Source organism: Myxine glutinosa, chromosome 5 (assembly GCF_964187855.1).
Source record: "Myxine glutinosa chromosome 5, kmMyxGlut1.1, whole genome shotgun sequence".
Classification (NCBI taxonomy): Eukaryota; Metazoa; Chordata; class Myxini; order Myxiniformes; family Myxinidae; genus Myxine; species Myxine glutinosa.
In genome coordinates this window covers 137,582,983-137,600,488 of record NC_136265.1, presented here as the reverse complement: position 1 = coordinate 137,600,488, position 17,506 = coordinate 137,582,983, and the positions used below count along the sequence as shown (strand labels likewise).

Sequence of the window (17,506 nt, the reverse complement as noted above, 5' to 3'; positions counted from 1 at the left end):
CCTCCCCTCCCCCATTCTCCTCCCCTCCCCCATTCCCCTCCCCTCCCCCCTCCCCCCTTCTCCTCCCCTCCCCCCCTTCTCCTCCCCTCTCCCCTTCTCCTCCCCTCCCCCTTCTCCTCCCCTCGCCCTCCCCCCTCCCTCCTCTCCTCCCCCATTCTCCTCCCCTCCCCCTCCCCCCTTCTCCTCCCCTCCCCTCTCCCTCCACTCCCCCTCCCCCTCTTCTCCCCTCCCCCTCCCCCTCTTCTTCCCCCCCTCCCCCTCTCCCCCTCCCCCTCTTCCTCCACTCCCCCTCCCCCTCTTCTCCCCTCCTCCCCTCCCCCCTCTTCTCTCCCTCCCCCTCCCCCCTCTTCTCCCTCCCCCCTCTTCTCTCCCTCCCCCCCTCTTCTCCCTTCCATCCCCTCCCCTCTCCCCCTCCCCCCTCCCCTCCTCCGCCCCTCCCCCTCCCCTCCCCCCTCCCTCCTCCCCTCCCCCCCTCCCTCCTCCCTCCCCCCCTCCCTCCTCCCTCCCCCCCCCCTCCTCCCTCCCCCCTCCCTCCCCTCCCCCCTTCCACCTCCCCCCCTCCTCCCCTCCCCTTCCCCTTCCCCCTCCCCTCCCCTTCCCTTCCCCCTCCCCTCCCCCCCTCCCCTTCCCCCTCCCCTCCCCTCCCCTTCCCCCTCCCCTCCCCTCCCCGCCCGGCAATGCCGGGTACTTCTGCTAGTAATTTATATAATTCACAGAGTGCAATACTGTCATGTATGCAGTGCAAATGTTCACCATTGTATCCCTACACCGGGACCGGGTTGTATCCCTACGCCAGAGCTCGGATGGCGCTGCTGTGAATCGGGCCTTGATCGGCAGAGTGAATAAACGCGTTCGACAATTGATCGCAGTTTGTCGAGATACTTTACATGGCGACGAAGGTAAACATCTAGACCAGGGGTCGGCAACCTTTTTGACATGAAGTGCCAGTTTGAAATGTTCTTGTTAATTAGTGTGCCATATCAACATTAAGTTTAACATTAAGTTTAATTATGACACCACATCAAAAAAATATTTCCAACAGACATGGAATTTTATTCCATCCACATAGGCTACATGCACAGCAACAACATTTCAAAGAAACATTTATCTCTCATAATCCGGACTTTGTAATGATCATTTTATCATTGTAAAATTTGTCCCCAATGAGGTTACAAATTATATGCACGGACCCCCTTTCAAAACACTGCTTTCAGTAACTCATTTACAAAGTATTGCATTGGAAACAAATGTCAAAAAGGGAGAATAAAGTGTATCAAACAGAAATACCAGTACTAAACAAGAATGGTGCCATAATGAAAACATCCACATCTGCGTTGGAAAAAAAGAGATGGACAAACAGCTACATATGCAAACCCATGTGTACTGCAAATAAACAGATGCCTACCAGTCAGTGTGATCCCTGGCCCTGCTTTCCTTTGCTGAGCTCCATTATCTGGGGGTTGTAGTTAGTCACTTTAAGTTGCACACATGCTTCGGAGTGGTCGGTTGTCAAACGACTGCGGGAGGGGCTGAGCACGTTCTTCATGTGTGAGAATATCTGCTCACAGAGGTACGTTGACCCGAAGACCGACAGCAAAGCCAGTGCAACGTTCCGGAGACAGCTGAACTTCTTCGGCACGGATGTCCAGCAGGTGAAGATGCAGGTTCCGTGATCTTGCACTGCCGTGGTTTCTAGTCGTTTCGGTAGCTCTGCAAACTTAGTCACCCACAGTGTTGAACTCTTCAGCTCAATCAGCTGCATTTCCATGTCCTGTGTATCCAACCAGTCTATCAGAGATAAATCCAATTTGTGTCCATCAAAGCTGCCTGGCTTGATCAAGAAAGAGAACATGGGTCCATACTTCTGAAAGTCCCCAAATCGTGTTGTGAACTCCGACTCAAGCTCGCTCATGTATTTGCATATTTCAGCGGTGCTGATGCTGTGCTGCGAGGACAGCTCCCTCACGTGTCTGAAGTAGCGGAAAGTGGAGGTAGCAACATCGCTTGAAAAGATTGCTAGCTTGCCGACAAAAGCCGTCCATGTGTCGAACATGTCCAAAACAGTTTGCCCTGCACCTTGCAGTCGGAGATTGAGCTCGTTGAGGTGTCCCGTAATATCCATGAGAAACATAAGTTTCACATCCCACTTCTCGTCCTCGAGTTCTGTGTAGTTTTGGCCCTATTCGGCCAGGAAGGCCTTGATGGCATCAAAGCAGCTGACAAACCGCTCCAAAACTTTTCCGCAACTTAGCCACGTAACCGCTGGGTGGAGAGGGATATCTTTGTATGTGCAGTCCATTTCCTCGAGCAGGGACTGGAACTGTCGGTGGGTCAGAGCAGATCGCTTAACTATGAAGTTAATAACCTTTACTACCATAGCCATTACCTCATTAAGATCTGAATTTGACATCTTTGCACAGAGGTTTTATTGGTGTATTGTGCAGTGGAGTTTCATGATGGGGTGACCGACTTTTTCTTCAATTCATCTGACAGCTCCCCTCTGTTTCCCGACCATGGCGGGGGCGCCATCGGTTGTCACTGCAAAAATCTTCCTGATGTCAATCCCTCGCTCCTCAAAATGTTCCATAAACACCTTGGCTATGTCCTCACCGTTTGTTGTGTCAGACATTGGCTTTAAGCAGCAGAGTTCCTCTCTTACAGTCGAATCACAGTATCTTGCCATGACTGCCAAACGTGGTATGTCATTCACGTCCACGCTCTCGTCAAGTGCAATGCTAAATACTACAGCATCTTTTAACCCAGCTATTTGCTGCGCGCTGACATTTTCTGCCATTTATTCGATGCGTCGCTCAACACTTCTCGCTGACATGGGAATATCTTTTATTCTTGATTTGATTGTCTCTTTGTTTGGTAAGTCTTCAAACAGAATCTCTGAGCTACAGAGAAAAGCCTCCTTAATATATTCGCCATCCGTGACTGGCTTTCCGCGTTTCACAATGCAATGAGCAATGCGATAGTTTGCTTCAGCCGCATGGTTTTTAGCAATGGCAAAGATTTTGAGGGTGTTGGCTTGCTTCCCATACCTGGACACGGCACGTTTGATGGATTCTGCCTTGTCTGCCTGATCTTTGAAAGTTTTCTCGTGCTTTGTCTCAAAATGGCGCTTAACACACGACGTTCGACAAACAACATTTTCAAAACATAAAGTACACACAGCACGGTCCTTCTGAAAAACAAAACCCCACTTTTCTGTCCATGAGGGCTGGAATGCCCGAACCTTTACTTCAGCTTTCTTAGCTAGCGGGGTTGCCATCATCTACCGAACCTGAACCGCTTCACTGCAATTCCTGTGGGAAATGTGAGTGGGAGGCCGTACCGTCAATCAAACTAAATAAGACAGGCCGCGTGTTATGAGAAAAACTACTACCCCCATTTTCATTACTACCACCCCATCAAAAAACTCAAAATAATGACGAGATTAATATTAAAACACAGAAGGCAGCCTGAATCATAACAATGAGTGGAGATGCAGCCGCTGACCACCGGGTGTTAACACACAGTCGCTCTTACATCACCTCAGGTTGCCGCAAACGGCATATCGGAAGGCACCAAGCCTGCATCTCCTATTTTATATCTACGATTATTATACAATTCAGAATAATGATGAGATTAATATTAAAACTCAGAAACCAGTCCGAATAATAATAATGAGTGGAGATGCAGCCTCGGACCATCTGCTGTGAACAACACCACTGTTCTTACAGCACATCCGGTTGCCGCGAATATTGTGTTTGAATGCGCCAGGCCGCGGCATCTCATGTTGTGCACCTTTGATTATTACTCCAGTAAAAGAATTTGGAATTGAAATGGTGACTCTTCTCTGATCCATCTACCTCATCACCCTGCACCATCACAGCGAAATACTGTTATAGTGCAACACGCGCAACAGCCAATGGCTGTTCAAGAGGTGATTTCGCATGCTGCGGAAAGGGCACTGCTTTCGCCAGTATGCCAATGATTATGCTGCCGCGTGCCAATGGTGGCACGCGTGCCTAAGGTTGCCGACCCCTGATCTAGACCATGACATCTTTCGGCCATATCGATGAATTCGACCCTCATGAGGGGGATTTTGACACGTATTCTGAGCGGTTGTCTTTCTACTTCGAGGCGAACGGCATTGCGACCGAAGGCCGGATGAAGGCCGTCTTCCTGTCCGTTTGCGGAGGTGAGACGTTCACACTCGTTAAAAACCTGATTCGGCCTCGGACAATCCAGGAGCTCACGTATGCAGAGCTCAAGGCCGCTTTGAAGGAACATTGCAACCCATCTCCTTCAGTCATCCTGTGTCGGTTTAATTTTTACATGTGCAGACAGCAGCAAGGTCAGTCGATCGCAGACTTCATTGCACACCTCAAAAAACTGTCACATCTGTGTGAGTTTGGGGACACGATCGATGACATGCTTCGTGATTTGCTGGTGGTTGGCATGTCCGATGACCGCACTCGTAGACGCCTGCTTGCTGAGAGAAGACTGACGTTCCAAAATGCCAGAGACACCGCCATTTCCATGGAAAGTGCTGAACGCAACGCTACAAGCATCGGTGCCACTCGCTCATCTGGTACCAGCCCTGCTGTGAATCGGTTGGATCATGTTCAGCCACAACGTTGGAACAAGGCTCCTCGTCAGAAGCCAGTGCAGTCTCAAACCCACAACAACTGTTTTTGGTGCAACGGAAAGCACCCTCCGGAGACGTGTCGGTTCAAAGATGCCACCTGCCATTTCTGTTCGAAAACTGGCCATATTGCTCCAGCTTGCATCACTCGCAAATCGGGAAAAGGAAAAGCTGCTGACAAGATTCATCAGTTTATCGGTTCGGAGGAACCCGAGCTTGACCAGGTGAGCTCTGTTTCCGACAACTCAGAATCGTATGACCTGCTTCATATTGATTCTCACCATAGGCGGGACCCTCTTCTTGCCAATGTTGTCGTCAACAATCGACCATTGCAAATGGAGGTCGACACTGGTGCGGCCGTCTCGCTCATCAGCCATGCTGTTTTCACAAACCTGTGGAGTGATGCTGACCGACCCCATCTGAAACCTACTACCTATGGACTCTCCACCTATACAGGTGAGAAGATTGTTCCCTGCGGTACATGTGATGTCACGGTGGGCTACGATAACCGTGAGTTTCACCTACCCCTGATCGTCATTCCTGGAAAGGGCCCTTCCTTACTAGGCAGGAGCTGGTTGAGCATAATTCGACTGAAGTGGGAAAGCATTCATCAACTCCGGGCAGCCAACGTTTCTCCTACCGCAGTATACACACTCAAAAATGTGCTGGATACGTACCCGGATGTCTTCAAGGATGAGCTTGGAACCTTGAAAGGACATACGGCTAAACTCAGGGTTGACCGGGATGCCAATCCTATATTTTGCAGGGCTCGCCCAGTCCCTTTCGCCCTGCGTGAGCGGATTGACAAGGAACTGGATCATCTTGAAAATCTGGGGATCATCGAGCAAATCCAGTATGCCGAATGGGCGGCGCCCATCATTCCGGTCATAAAATCGGACCAGTCCATCCGCATATGTGGAGATTATAAAATGACCGTGAACAGGTGTTCTTCATTGGATAAATATCCAATCCCGAGGATCGAAGACCTCTATGCTCGTCTCACGGGAGGCAAGACTTTTACGAAACTCGATCTCAAATCCGTCTATCTACAGCTCTGCTTGGACGAGAATTCGAAACAGTATCTTACCATCAACACGCATCGTGGGTTGTATAGGTACCACCGACTTAGTTTTGGAGTGAAATCTGCACCTGGAATTTATCAGCGTGTCATGGACAGTTTGTTTGCCGCCGAACGCAACGTCGTTTGTTACCAGGATGATATTCTGGTTACTGGTCGTACGGACGCGGAACATCTACAGAACCTGGAGAGAGTTCTGAAGAAGATTTCGGACTCCGGCCTACGTTTGCGTCGAGACAAGTGCAAGTTTATGGTGCCATCAGTCACGTACCTGGGTCATACGATTGATGCCGAGGGTCTACACCCGACAGATGAGAAAGTCCGAGCTATCAAGGATGCTCCTTCTCCACGAGATGTGACCGAATTGAAGTCATACCTCGGTTTGCTTCAGTTCTATGGTCGTTACATCCCGAATGTGACCGACGTTTTGGGCCCCCTTTATCGGCTTTTGAGGAAAGGAGTCTCCTGGAGCTGGGGGTCTACTGAACAATCAGCATTCCAGACCTCTAAGGATCTGCTCAAATCGTCCAATGTTCTCGTTCATTTTGATCCAGAGAAGGATCTTGTGCTGACATGCGATGCCTGTCGGTATGGAGTGGGGAGTGTATTATTGCACGTGATGCCTGATGGTACGGAAAGACCGGTTGCATTTGCATCCAGAACGTTGTCCCCGGCAGAGAAAAACTATTCCCAACTTGACAAGGAAGGATTGGGAATCGTTTTCGGCGTCGGCAAATTTCGCCAGTACCTTCTTGGACATCATTTCACGATTCGCACTGATCACAAGCCGCTGATCAGTCTGCTTGGTCCAACTAAGGCGACATCTGACACACTACCGCCCAGGATCATCCGCTGGTCCCTGTTTCTCGCTGCTTATGACTACACCATATGTTATAAGCCCGGTTCGTCTATCACAAATGCAGATGCCATGAGTCGGTTACCCCTTCCAGAATCCGTTGATGATTCGCCTACACCAGGATCCATTATCGCACTGATGGATCATCTGGAAGATTGTGCTGTCGATTCCGGCCAGATCCGCACTCATACTCGACGAGACCCCGTTCTGTCCAGAACTGTCCAGGCTGTACAGCTTGGATGGCATTTGCTACCTGAGGGTGACCCAGATTTTGCGGCTTTTAAAGCACGTAAAAACGACCTCAGCGTGGAAAATGGTTGCCTACTCTGGGGATGTCGTGTCGTGATCCCGAAAAATCTGCGTTCCAGGGTCATGGATGAAATCCATGACTGTCACCCCGGGATTGTGAAGATGAAGTCACTCGCCAGAAACTATGTGTGGTGGCCGAATCTTGATGCTGATATCGAACATCATGTTCGACATTGTTACCCCTGCCAGAGCACCCGGAATACACCTGCGAAAGCGCCACTGCATCCCTGGGAATGGCCCAGCGAACCGTGGCATCGCCTACATCTCGATTATGCCGGGCCTATTAACGGCAGCATGATTCTAATAATTACGGACGCGCACACAAAATTGATTGATGCCTATGTGACGCGTGGTACTACGTCAGCCATTGTCATCGAAAGACTCAGACGCTGTTTCGCCACTCATGGTCTGCCCAGGATGATCGTGAGTGATAACGGTTCGTGTTTTTCCAGTACCGAGTTTGCCAAGTTCACACGTCGGAACGGCATCAAACATAAGTTTGTCAGCCCACATCACCAGGCTTCAAATGGCTTGGCCGAACGATCCGTGGGAATCATCAAATCCGGATTGCAGAAACTTCAGGAGGGAACCCTGGAAACAAAGCTGTCTCGTCTCCTGTTCAAATACCGCATCACGCCACAATCAACAACCGGTGCAGCTCCGTCTGAGTTATTGATGAAACGACACTTGAGATCGACACTTGACAATCTCAAACCAGACATATCATCAAATGTTTATCAGAGCCAGCTTAATCAAATGTTGGTGCACGATAAGACGTCCAACAGTCGATGTATCAACATTGGAGATCCAGTGTTTGCCCGAAATTTTGGTGCAGGTGCGACGTGGCTACCGGGAGACATCATCGAGAAGCCAGGTCCACTGTCCAGTGTGATTCGCCTGCAGGACGGCCGCGAAATTCGTCGACATCAGGACCACATAACCTACCGTCACTGTGAGTCGATGGAGCCTGTAGCATCGTCACAGTCAGGACAACAGTTCGACCCGCCACTGCCGGAGATCGTCGTGGCCGCTCCAGCCGGCTCGGATGCCCCGAAAACCTCTGCAAACGCTACACCCTTCGTGGAGACCAAAGGAATCACCTCGGACTCTGTATCCACTGGTACACCGCGACCCAAAGGAATCACCTCGGACTCTGTATCCACTGGTACACCGCGACGCTCAATGCGTGAGAGAAAAGCACCCGACCGGTTGAATCTTTGAAGATGTTTTTTTTTCACGTTGACACATGTTCTATTTTCACGTATTTTCATTATTCTCATAACCGTTTGCACACATATTTTCACATGGTTTGGAAATGTTGCTTTTGAAATGTCAATTCTGGAAATCTAGCACGTATTGCTCTTGGTAATTTTGGACTTAAAGGGGAGGATGTCATGTATGCAGTGCAAATGTTCACCATTGTATCCCTACACCGGGACCGGGTTGTATCCCTACGCCAGAGCTCGGATGGCGCTGCTGTGAATCGGGCCTTGATCGGCAGAGTGAATAAACGCGTTCGACAATTGATCGCAGTTTGTCGAGATACTTTACAAATACGTGCAGGCTGCTCCACGGAGCGACCTTGCTGGCTTATCAACGAGGCGAGGCGTGACACACATGTGTTTCAGCATACCTCAGATCAAGTTTGAAAACTAGCATCAACCGTGCATAAATTTGCATATTCGATCATTTTTGACAAAGTTATGGCACTTTGAACTTTGGTAGGGGACATGTATTGCAGCGCAATACTCAGAATGCTTGTTTCTCTGGGTTTACACCTCATTGGAACACACTTACCCTGTACCCTACACATTTGCTCCTTGGAAGGTTGCTCATTTCTCTGATGCTGGTTGCCCTCTTCTTCATTCCTCCTAATCTAGAGCACCTAACACTCTATCCTCACCCTGAAGGTTTTCCTTCCTGAAATGTAATAGTCTTAATCCACTATCCCAAACTCTAACTCTTGACAGAATCCTTGCATGCACTCTGCTCTCCTCTGATCATTACGTAAAGAGAGATCTCGGATTTTGATATCCAGTGGGCGTGTCTGGGGGCGTGTCTTACAAAGCGAGGGAAAAGGAGAAGCTTGAATCGGACGTTGGTCTAAAATATAAATCGAACGGCGGACAGGCAGATAGATATTACACTGCTTGTACAGAAAGAGATGGACAGAACGTCCGGGTGCCTATTCCTCTGTCTCCTGTCCATTTTCTTCTCCGTGGGAGTCGCGCAGAGTGACGCAGGTTGGTTTGTGTTGTTGTTGACTCATGGTGTTTTTAAACTTTTGTAAAAGTGAATTTAAACTCCAAACGCCTGAGAGATGTGTTTTCAACACTGTGGACCACACCTGACTGGCTCCGCAAGAGCCATCTCTCCTCCGTATACAGTATATGTACCATGCATTTCCCATGAGATATGGTAATATTCTGATGACGATGTAATCACATCCCATGAGAAATCCATTTTGTAAATGGAGACGATTCTCGGTACTGCTCCTTCCATATTGCTGCCAGACTACGTCACGGTGTGTTAATGTATGCTGCACTTAGTTAGTACCCTCTCCACTGCACTTTATTATTCTGTGAAGACAGTTCAAATCCCATACATTGAAGTATCAATTTACATATTTTGTATAATTAGCATTGTAGTGATTTTTTTAATGCCCTGAACTCCAACCACTACCACAACTTTTCCTCCACCAACTCCCATCTCTGCCCTAATTCCATCCCTTTACTCCATTAAGCTGCTCACTCCCAACCGCCCTTTCTCTCCCTTATTTTGTCCTCTTCCCTTTTCTTAAAATATATATTTTCTTAATACTTTTTCTAGTTCCATATTATTTGCAGAAATCGTGGTTTTTTTTGTTTTTTTTTTGTTGTTTTTTTGTATACTGAATCGAGGCTCGTGAAAGAACTGACATTTATTTCACAAACAAATCAACCAGACAAACAAAACACACAAAAAGAGGGAGCGGAAGACAAGATGGGGAGAGAAGGGGAAGCACACAACCACAACATTTGAGAGCAGGGAGAAGTGTGGGAGGGAGAGGGCTTGGGGGCAGGAGGCGTGGGAGGGGGAGGGCGGGGGGGAGAGGTATAAAACACAAGGGGACCGAAATTAGCGGGGGTAGAAAAGATCAAGGTTTTGGATGGGGGAGGATAAGAGATGGTGGTGAACAGCTGTTTTAAAGACCTGGAGGGTGCAGTGGGATTGAAGAGAGTGAGGGAGTTTGTTCCAGAGGCGGGAGAAAGGTGGTTGGCAGAGGTGGTTGGCATTCCCAGCCGAGGAACAAAACATTGGAAAGTTTATGTTGATAATGGAGGAGCTGCTGAACCAGAGGGCAACCGCACTCTGAGATGGCAAGCGTTGTAACCCGGTGTCAAGGATCGTTTAAGAAGACCAGACCACTTGCTATACACAGTACAGGCAGGAATCCGGACGAAGGACATAATGGGATGTTTAACGTCCACCAACTAATGCGAGTAGATGGGACGCCCGGCTTAACGTCCATCCGATAGGCAGCACCCATATTGCTGCCTCGTCCTGAATGTCAAACACCAGGATGACATTTTACAGCTGGGTCAGGATTCGAACCACTCAAAGAAGTGTGCAAACCTCTTGGGCCTTGGCTATCTGCCACCCACCAGTAAGATGTAAATTTAGTGATAAATCGTCTAGTTGGCGAAACCAGTGAGTAAAGTTGGTTTCCTCGCAGCTGTACTCTTATAATAGTAGTGTATGCTGATTCCAAATACAATCCTTGTAATATAGATAGTACAATCCTTGTACACTGTTTTGTTATACACATATATGCATATTTTCAGCTTCCTCGAGAAAAGTATAGAATACGCTGGAAGTTTGAAAAAGGAACGATAAGATATCAGCATAAACGGGGTGAAGCTTCCGTAATAATTTAATATCTACGTCAACATTGTGGCTGGAAAATAACATCACAACATGTGCCAGTCTTTTACACAATTCCAGCCAAAATTGTTTCAATTGTCAGCAAAGTAATTCATCAAATCATATATTGTGAATAGTGGCAATTATAGTTGATTTAATTAATATGCGCTGGTTTTACAGAAGCCCTGGATGGAGAGACACAAAGGGAATGCCATTTCTCCCTGGAACAAATGCTTGGTGAGATCAACAAATACGGACTCCAAAGTGGAGTAAAATCACGATTTAATTTACTTGCGTTTGATTTTAACTTTATGAAGTTTGCACATGCTCCTTGAGTCTCACATCCCTGCTGGAGCCAAAGCCGAAAGAGAATAATTTTGCAAGCTTCGCATGCTCACTGCTTTGTGTTTAAGTAGTAGTGATCTTTTTAAAACCTTGATCTTTTCTACCCCCGTTAATTCACTCCAGATTCACATTTCTGAAATACCCACTTCTTTCCTGGAAGTCCAAGCAGTGTCATGTGTTATTTTATTTTTTTTACCTCTCCCACTCCCCGTGCCTCCTCCCCCCAAACCCTCTCCCTGCCACAGATCTCTCGATGTCCCTGCTCTCAAATGTTGTACTTGTGTGCTTCCCTCTCTCTCTCCCCATCTTGTCTCCCCTTCCCCTCCCTTCCCCCCCTCCCCCTCCACTCCCCCCTCCCCTCCCCCTCCCCCTCCCCCTCCACTCCCCCCTCCCCTCCTCCCTCCCCCCTCCCCTCCCCCTCCCCCTCCCTCTCATGTTTTATGTGTCAGTTTTGTCTTTTTGTGATTAATGTTAGCTCTTACACGAGCCTCGATCTTGTATACCAAAAAAAAAAAGTCGGAGTACCTTGCTGGTCAACAACTGTGGGTTAAGCACCACTTCGAGTATAAAGGTTTACCTGTCACTCTCGCACTTGCTTTTCCATGAACCTTGACCTTTGTTGGCGTTTCTTCTCTTGGGCCAGGTAGGCCTGCCCTCTATCACCCATGACATGACATGTAAAATTTTAGGATATTGTCACACAACTAGCAAGGTACTTGTGCTATGCCTGGGTGGGAGTCCAAGATCTTAAAAACAAATGTTTTGAGAATTTTAATGAAAACTCTCACCCACTTTTAGACACGTGCAGGGACCCTAAGTTTGTGCCCTAACTTTGTAAAATCAATGTACTTTAATGATGATGATGAAGCTGATAACGACAATAGTGATGGCGTTGGCTGGGGTGGGGGGATTGGCTCTTGTGCCATAATGAAGTTTTTACATGCGGAGAAAGATTGGCATCGTAGGGGTGGAAACGTAAAATCTCAAGTATATTGGGATATTACCGAACCAGCGAATGTTTCCACATGCAGTAAATGGTGAACCCGCTAATGTAGAGCACGTGACTGAGTTTACATGCGGAGAGAGAGAGCAGCCTCGTACGAGTGGAACCTCAAAATCATAATTCTACTGAAAATTTTATGAAACCTCCCACCCACCTTAGGACACCTGCTAAGACCCCAAAAGTTTCCACAGAAACTTTGACAGGGCTAGTCCCAAAACTGAGGGAGAACTTTGTGGATGGACAGATAGACAGACAGTCCTGCTTTATTATATATACCTAACCCTAACCCTAACCCTAACAACTACCCTAACCCTAACCAAACGAAAGACCATCAAAACTTTTAAAGATCTAACAACAACACAGAAACTTTGACAGGGCTAGTTCCAAAACTGAGGGAGAAGTTTGTGGATGGACAGACAGACAGACAGACAGTCCTGCTTTATTATATAGATGACTCCTCACTTGTCCTGTCTGGCTAGGTTCGATCCTGGAGCAGTTCAAATTCAGGGAAAAACTGTCGTTCGGCTGGAGTGCTGAGAAATTGGCGCTGTATTTCGAAGAATGTCATTCTCTTAAGATGGGGGACATAAAGCCGGCTATCCAGGCGTGATTTAGATTGTGTGTGTTAAAAATCCAACGATATTCCAAGAAAAGTCGTTGTGTGCTGCTACTCTGTCACATTTGCTTGCCTGTAGATCTTAAAAAGATGTTGCTGTTACCTTGTATTAAGTAAATGATAAGAAAGCAGCAATGATAAGAAAATTAAATATGGTGTGGATAAAGCAGAGGCGTGGTGGCCCAAATGGCTCCCACCTGTGTCAAAGAGCATATCCTTGGACTGTTCTTAGATCAATTTCTTTGTTTTTTAGATTGTGTTCAACTTGGTTGTTTGACTCCAAGTAAACACTGCAACAACAATTCTGAGCATTATTTTGGTAAGTTATACATGTTTGTTGGCCTTTCTATGTCTCTGTCTAAACCTTCCTCTCTAACCTAGGAAGGTATTCTCCAACTTTGGACATGCTTTCCCCATTGAAGTGAAAGAGTTCCTAAGGACGAAGCTAATGCAGAACGTCATCGTTCATCAAAACTTCTTGCCCTCAATATACCCTGTATTAAGGATATCCTTGACGGGCAATAATCACCACACTGTGGCTAAATGTCTCCAAATGTGACATCTTAATGTTTCTACTCACCAGAGATTTCATGGTTATTTGCTACTCCCTTTCCTCATCTTTTTTAGAATTATATAAATCTAACCTGCCGCCATTTTGATTCTCAGCAGGTGCATTGAAGTCGGAAACACGTGGTTTGGAGGATTGCTCAGCAACAACATGAAAACAAATTCTTACAAAAATTATTAACCAACAAACATTAATCTGCTTTTAATTAATAAAAGTACCATGTCAAATTTGAGCAACCATTGTAGAAAGAATGCACTGGAATCGTTTCAACAACTGTACGATATTTCTTCTTTTCTTTGCACTCAGTTTGTGGAATAAAAGAGTGCCGCAGAGTCAAACTGGAGTGTGAGAAACCCCTGAACAAATATCTCTCACCTGAGGAAAGTGAGTTTGACTCCCTTGCTCCAACAGTGTCCTTGTCTGTACATTACGAAATCTTGTAAATTTGCTGTATATCAATTTGCTGCATATATTTATATGTACATATAAATAATTACATATATATATATATATATATATACATATATACACACACATGCATTATATATATTGTTATGGTTTTGCAATAAAGAACACCCCCTCTAGTTAATTACACGACAACATGTAGCCTGCAGTAGTCAGTTATTTCTTATTAAATGTAAAGATTAGCTCCCTTCCCATTGTGTAGTAATTAAAGCAGATATGCGTTGAGTTATGCAGGATTTCAAACCTTCGTATAGTTGAACAAAGACGTTGGTTCATGTGCAAGGAGCCGTGGCTACAAGCACAGTCCACGTGATCAACCACGACTGTGGTAGGCGTGGCTAAACGAAGAGCCCACGTCACCAGCAGGTAACCAATGAGAGGGCGTGGACACATCACCAGCAAACAACCAATGAGAGATCGTGGACATGAAAGCAACCAATCAGGTCGTGGACACTTCACCAGCAAACTGCCAATGTTACCTCGGCCAATGGGAGGCTGTGGAACATTCTACAAAGCCTTTCGACCCGATCATAAACCCATGTCCATCGCACTTCGAGTCCCCTTTCTCTCTCGCTGCCCTCTCTCGTCGTCGTCCTTCAAGCTGGCTGTCGTGCTGGTTCATCTTTCCTGCGCTCGACCTTCGTTCCTCGTGCTGGTGCTTCATCCGAGCTGGGTCGTCGCATGTGCTGGATCGTTCCTCGACCTAGATCGTCGTTTGTGCTGTCTTTGACGTGGCGGTTTGTCCTGCGGACCATCTTCAAGCTGCGCGTCCTGATGGCTCGTGAGCTGCGCACGGAAGCTGGCGAATCCAAGTCCACGTGAGCATGTCCATCGGTACGAGGTTAACCTGTGTGATTCATCCCCCATGTGTGTGTGCGAAGGCGCCTGTTGGGATTTAGATAGGTAAGAATTAATAGTTAAGTCTGTTCTCGTCCTTTTTCTGTGAATTTATAAATAAAAGACGTGTACATTTCGTCTCCTTTCAACCTGTTCGTGTACGTCCATTCCCCCATTGGTCCAGCATAGTTCGAACCGAATGTGACTCTTCTATTTGGTCCGTAAATCACGCAGCATAACACCGTGATTCACACCAGCGCTGGCTCGGTTGGTTGCTCGGCGTACTCGATTGGAATAAGGTGTGAAATCACGAGAGTAGGTTCAATTCCAGGTCTTTCTAGCCACATGGTCGCGAAGGTATTTGAGTAGTGACCAATAACCCTTCACCCGTGGTTGGGCGAATGGCAGTTGAAGTTGCTTAGCAATCCGTAGACCGCGAGTTTAGTCACGGCCGATGACCCCGTGGAACCGGTGTCTGTGGGGGAAACGGGGTATTCAACCCCCCCCCCCCCCCTTAGTACGTTGACAGAACCGGGATCCGCAACAATATATATATGGAGCATGTCGAGAGGATGGAGGTTGTGGTGAGTGGATTTGTGAGGAGGTGGTTGGGAGTGCCACGCTGTTTGACGAACATTGCCTTTTATGGTCAGGGTGGAAAACTCCAGTTTCCCTTGACATTATTAACCGAGGAGTTTAAGGTGATGAGGGTGCAGGAGTTCATGATGTTGCGGGATTCAAGTGATGCAGTGGTAAAGAATGCTCTCCCAGAGAAGAAGGGAATTCGGAAGTGGAATGCAAGAGCAGAGGTGGACGAGATGGAGGAGCGGTTGCAACAGGAGGAGGTCATGGGGATGGTACAACACGGGAAGCATGGCTTGGGGTGGATGGAGCATGAGCGATGGGGAAAGGCATGTGTGAAAGAGAGGAGGAAGATGGTTGAGAGGGAGGTGAGAAGAAAGGAAGAGGAGGGGAGATATGTGAAAGCAGTCGGTCAGGCACAGCAAGGTGCTTGGACTAAGTGGGAAGGTGTGCAGGTGAGGATATTGAAGTGGCAAGAGATTTGGAGGATGGAGCCAATATTGTTGAATTTCCTGTTGCGGGCAACGTATGATGTGCTTCCGTCACCAGTAAACTTGAGGTTGTGGGAGTTGTTGCAGGAGGAGAGATGTTATTTGTGTGGAGGTGTTGGAACGGTGCAGCATGCACTGAGTGCATTAACAGTAGCATTGCCAGCAGGACAATACAGGTGGCGACATGATCAGGTGCTGGCGGTGGTGGTGCAGATGGTGCAACAAGAGGTGCTGAGGTCGAGAGAAAGAAGAGTGGAGAAGGAGACTGATGGGGGAGAGGTGTGGTTTGTCAAAGAGGGCCAAGTGGTAAGAGGTGGAAAGAGGAGGAGGTGGAAAGCAAGAGGGCTGTCAGATGCTTGTGATTGGCAGGTGGTGGCAGACCTAAAGCCACAATTGGTATTCCCAGAGGAGATCTGTGTGACAAGGTTGCGGCCTGACTGTCATTTGGTCAGGTGCAACAAGACAGGTCATCTTAGGGGAATTGTCGGTACCTTGGGAAGAGAAAATGGAGGAGGTGCACGAGAGCAAGAGAGGAAAGTACAGTGAGCTGGAGGCAGAGTGCCGGGGGAAGGGTTGGCGCGTTTCGTGTCAGCCATTTGAGGTGGGGTGTAGAGGGTATATTGGCAATTCCTTTTCTGCATTTCTTGCTAGGCTGGGAGTGTGTGGGACAGACAGAAGGAGGATGTGTGACAAGGTGGCCCAGGTTGCCTTGAAAGGCTCATTTTGGATATGGAGGAAGTTTATGGAGGCACGTCGAACGGTGTAGGTTGGTTGTGTGTGGTTTTTTGTTTTTTTTGTTACCATTATTATTTCTTATTTTGTGTATATGAGTGAGTGGGTGAGGGTGTGTGTTTTTGCATGAATTAATTTTTGCATGAGTGTGTTTTTGTATGTTGAGTGGTGTATGATGTAAGGGCAGGTGGTTGGTTGGTGTTGTGTGTGTGTGTGTGTGTGTGTGTGTGTGTGTGTGTGTGTGTGTGTGTGTGTGTGTGTGTGTGTGTGTGTGTGTGTGTGTGTGTGTGTGTGTGTGTGTGTGTGTGTATGGGTGTGTATGTTTGTGTATGAATGATCTGGTGTGCTTTGTTGGTGAGTGGTGAAGGGAATAAAGGTGGGTGTTTGAGTGTTCCACCATGTTTGTTTGGTGCTGTGGATTCTGGATGCGGAGGTGGTGGTGTTGTTGTTGTAGTCTGCATTCGCACTGGCTGGGGGTGGGGGTATGTACGCAAACTACGCATCCAGGTGTAGTTGTTGCATGTGGATGTGTATGTGCCCCTGCTGGCCCACCTTAGCTGACCGTATCGAGGTTGAAGGGCCGAAACGGGATGATGCTGAGGACCTCGACTGAGGACCCGGTCAGCTTGTGACCAGGTGTGTTTTGAACTTATATATATATATATATATATATATATATATATATATATATATACACAGACTTGGCATTTAATATGGAATTTTTTTTTGTGGGGGTGAACTTACTTTTCAAAATGACTTAGAACCAAAAGTTCATTGGAATTATGTTGAAATTATTCTAGATTTTGTTAATGTGACCTTTAAAAGAAACAAAAACCACATTTGACATTTCGAAGCAAATAAATTGATCCTTGAAAGTGATGTAAACTGATATGGAACTCAATTCACGGACAGTACTGTGTTAAACTTCTGTACGTTTTCCAGAAGTATCTCTTTATATTGCACATTAGCCAAACATTTTTTCAACAAAAACAAAAGTTAAATTACGACTGGGATTATGGACAGTAAAATTACAGTTCAGTACTTCGTGTAACCCCCACGAGCATTCAGGAGAGCACGTACACGTTGGG

The 17,506-nt window shown here is 47.2% G+C and overlaps 1 protein-coding gene across 4 annotated transcripts in view; it reads left to right on the top strand.

Annotated features, from left to right (window-relative positions):
* The window catches only part of LOC137426999 (uncharacterized), a 121,733-nt gene that overhangs the window by 47,869 nt on the left and 56,358 nt on the right, over positions 1-17,506 (top strand). For 2 of the 4 annotated variants that reach the window (XR_013623583.1, XM_078778781.1), the window contains exons 1-4: positions 8,946-9,119; positions 10,960-11,016; positions 12,997-13,062; positions 13,618-13,695. The exons of 1 other annotated variant lie outside the window; for it this stretch is intronic. Coding sequence is in view for 2 of the 3 variants with exons in the window: in XM_078778781.1 (XP_078634907.1) it covers positions 9,041-9,119; positions 10,960-11,016; positions 12,997-13,062; positions 13,618-13,695 (280 nt within the window). In the remaining variant the exon portion in view is untranslated. Of the gene's footprint in view, positions 1-8,945; positions 9,120-10,959; positions 11,017-12,996; positions 13,063-13,617; positions 13,696-17,506 lie in introns of those variants that run through there. One more of the 4 variants, XM_078778783.1, reaches the window with a different exon arrangement.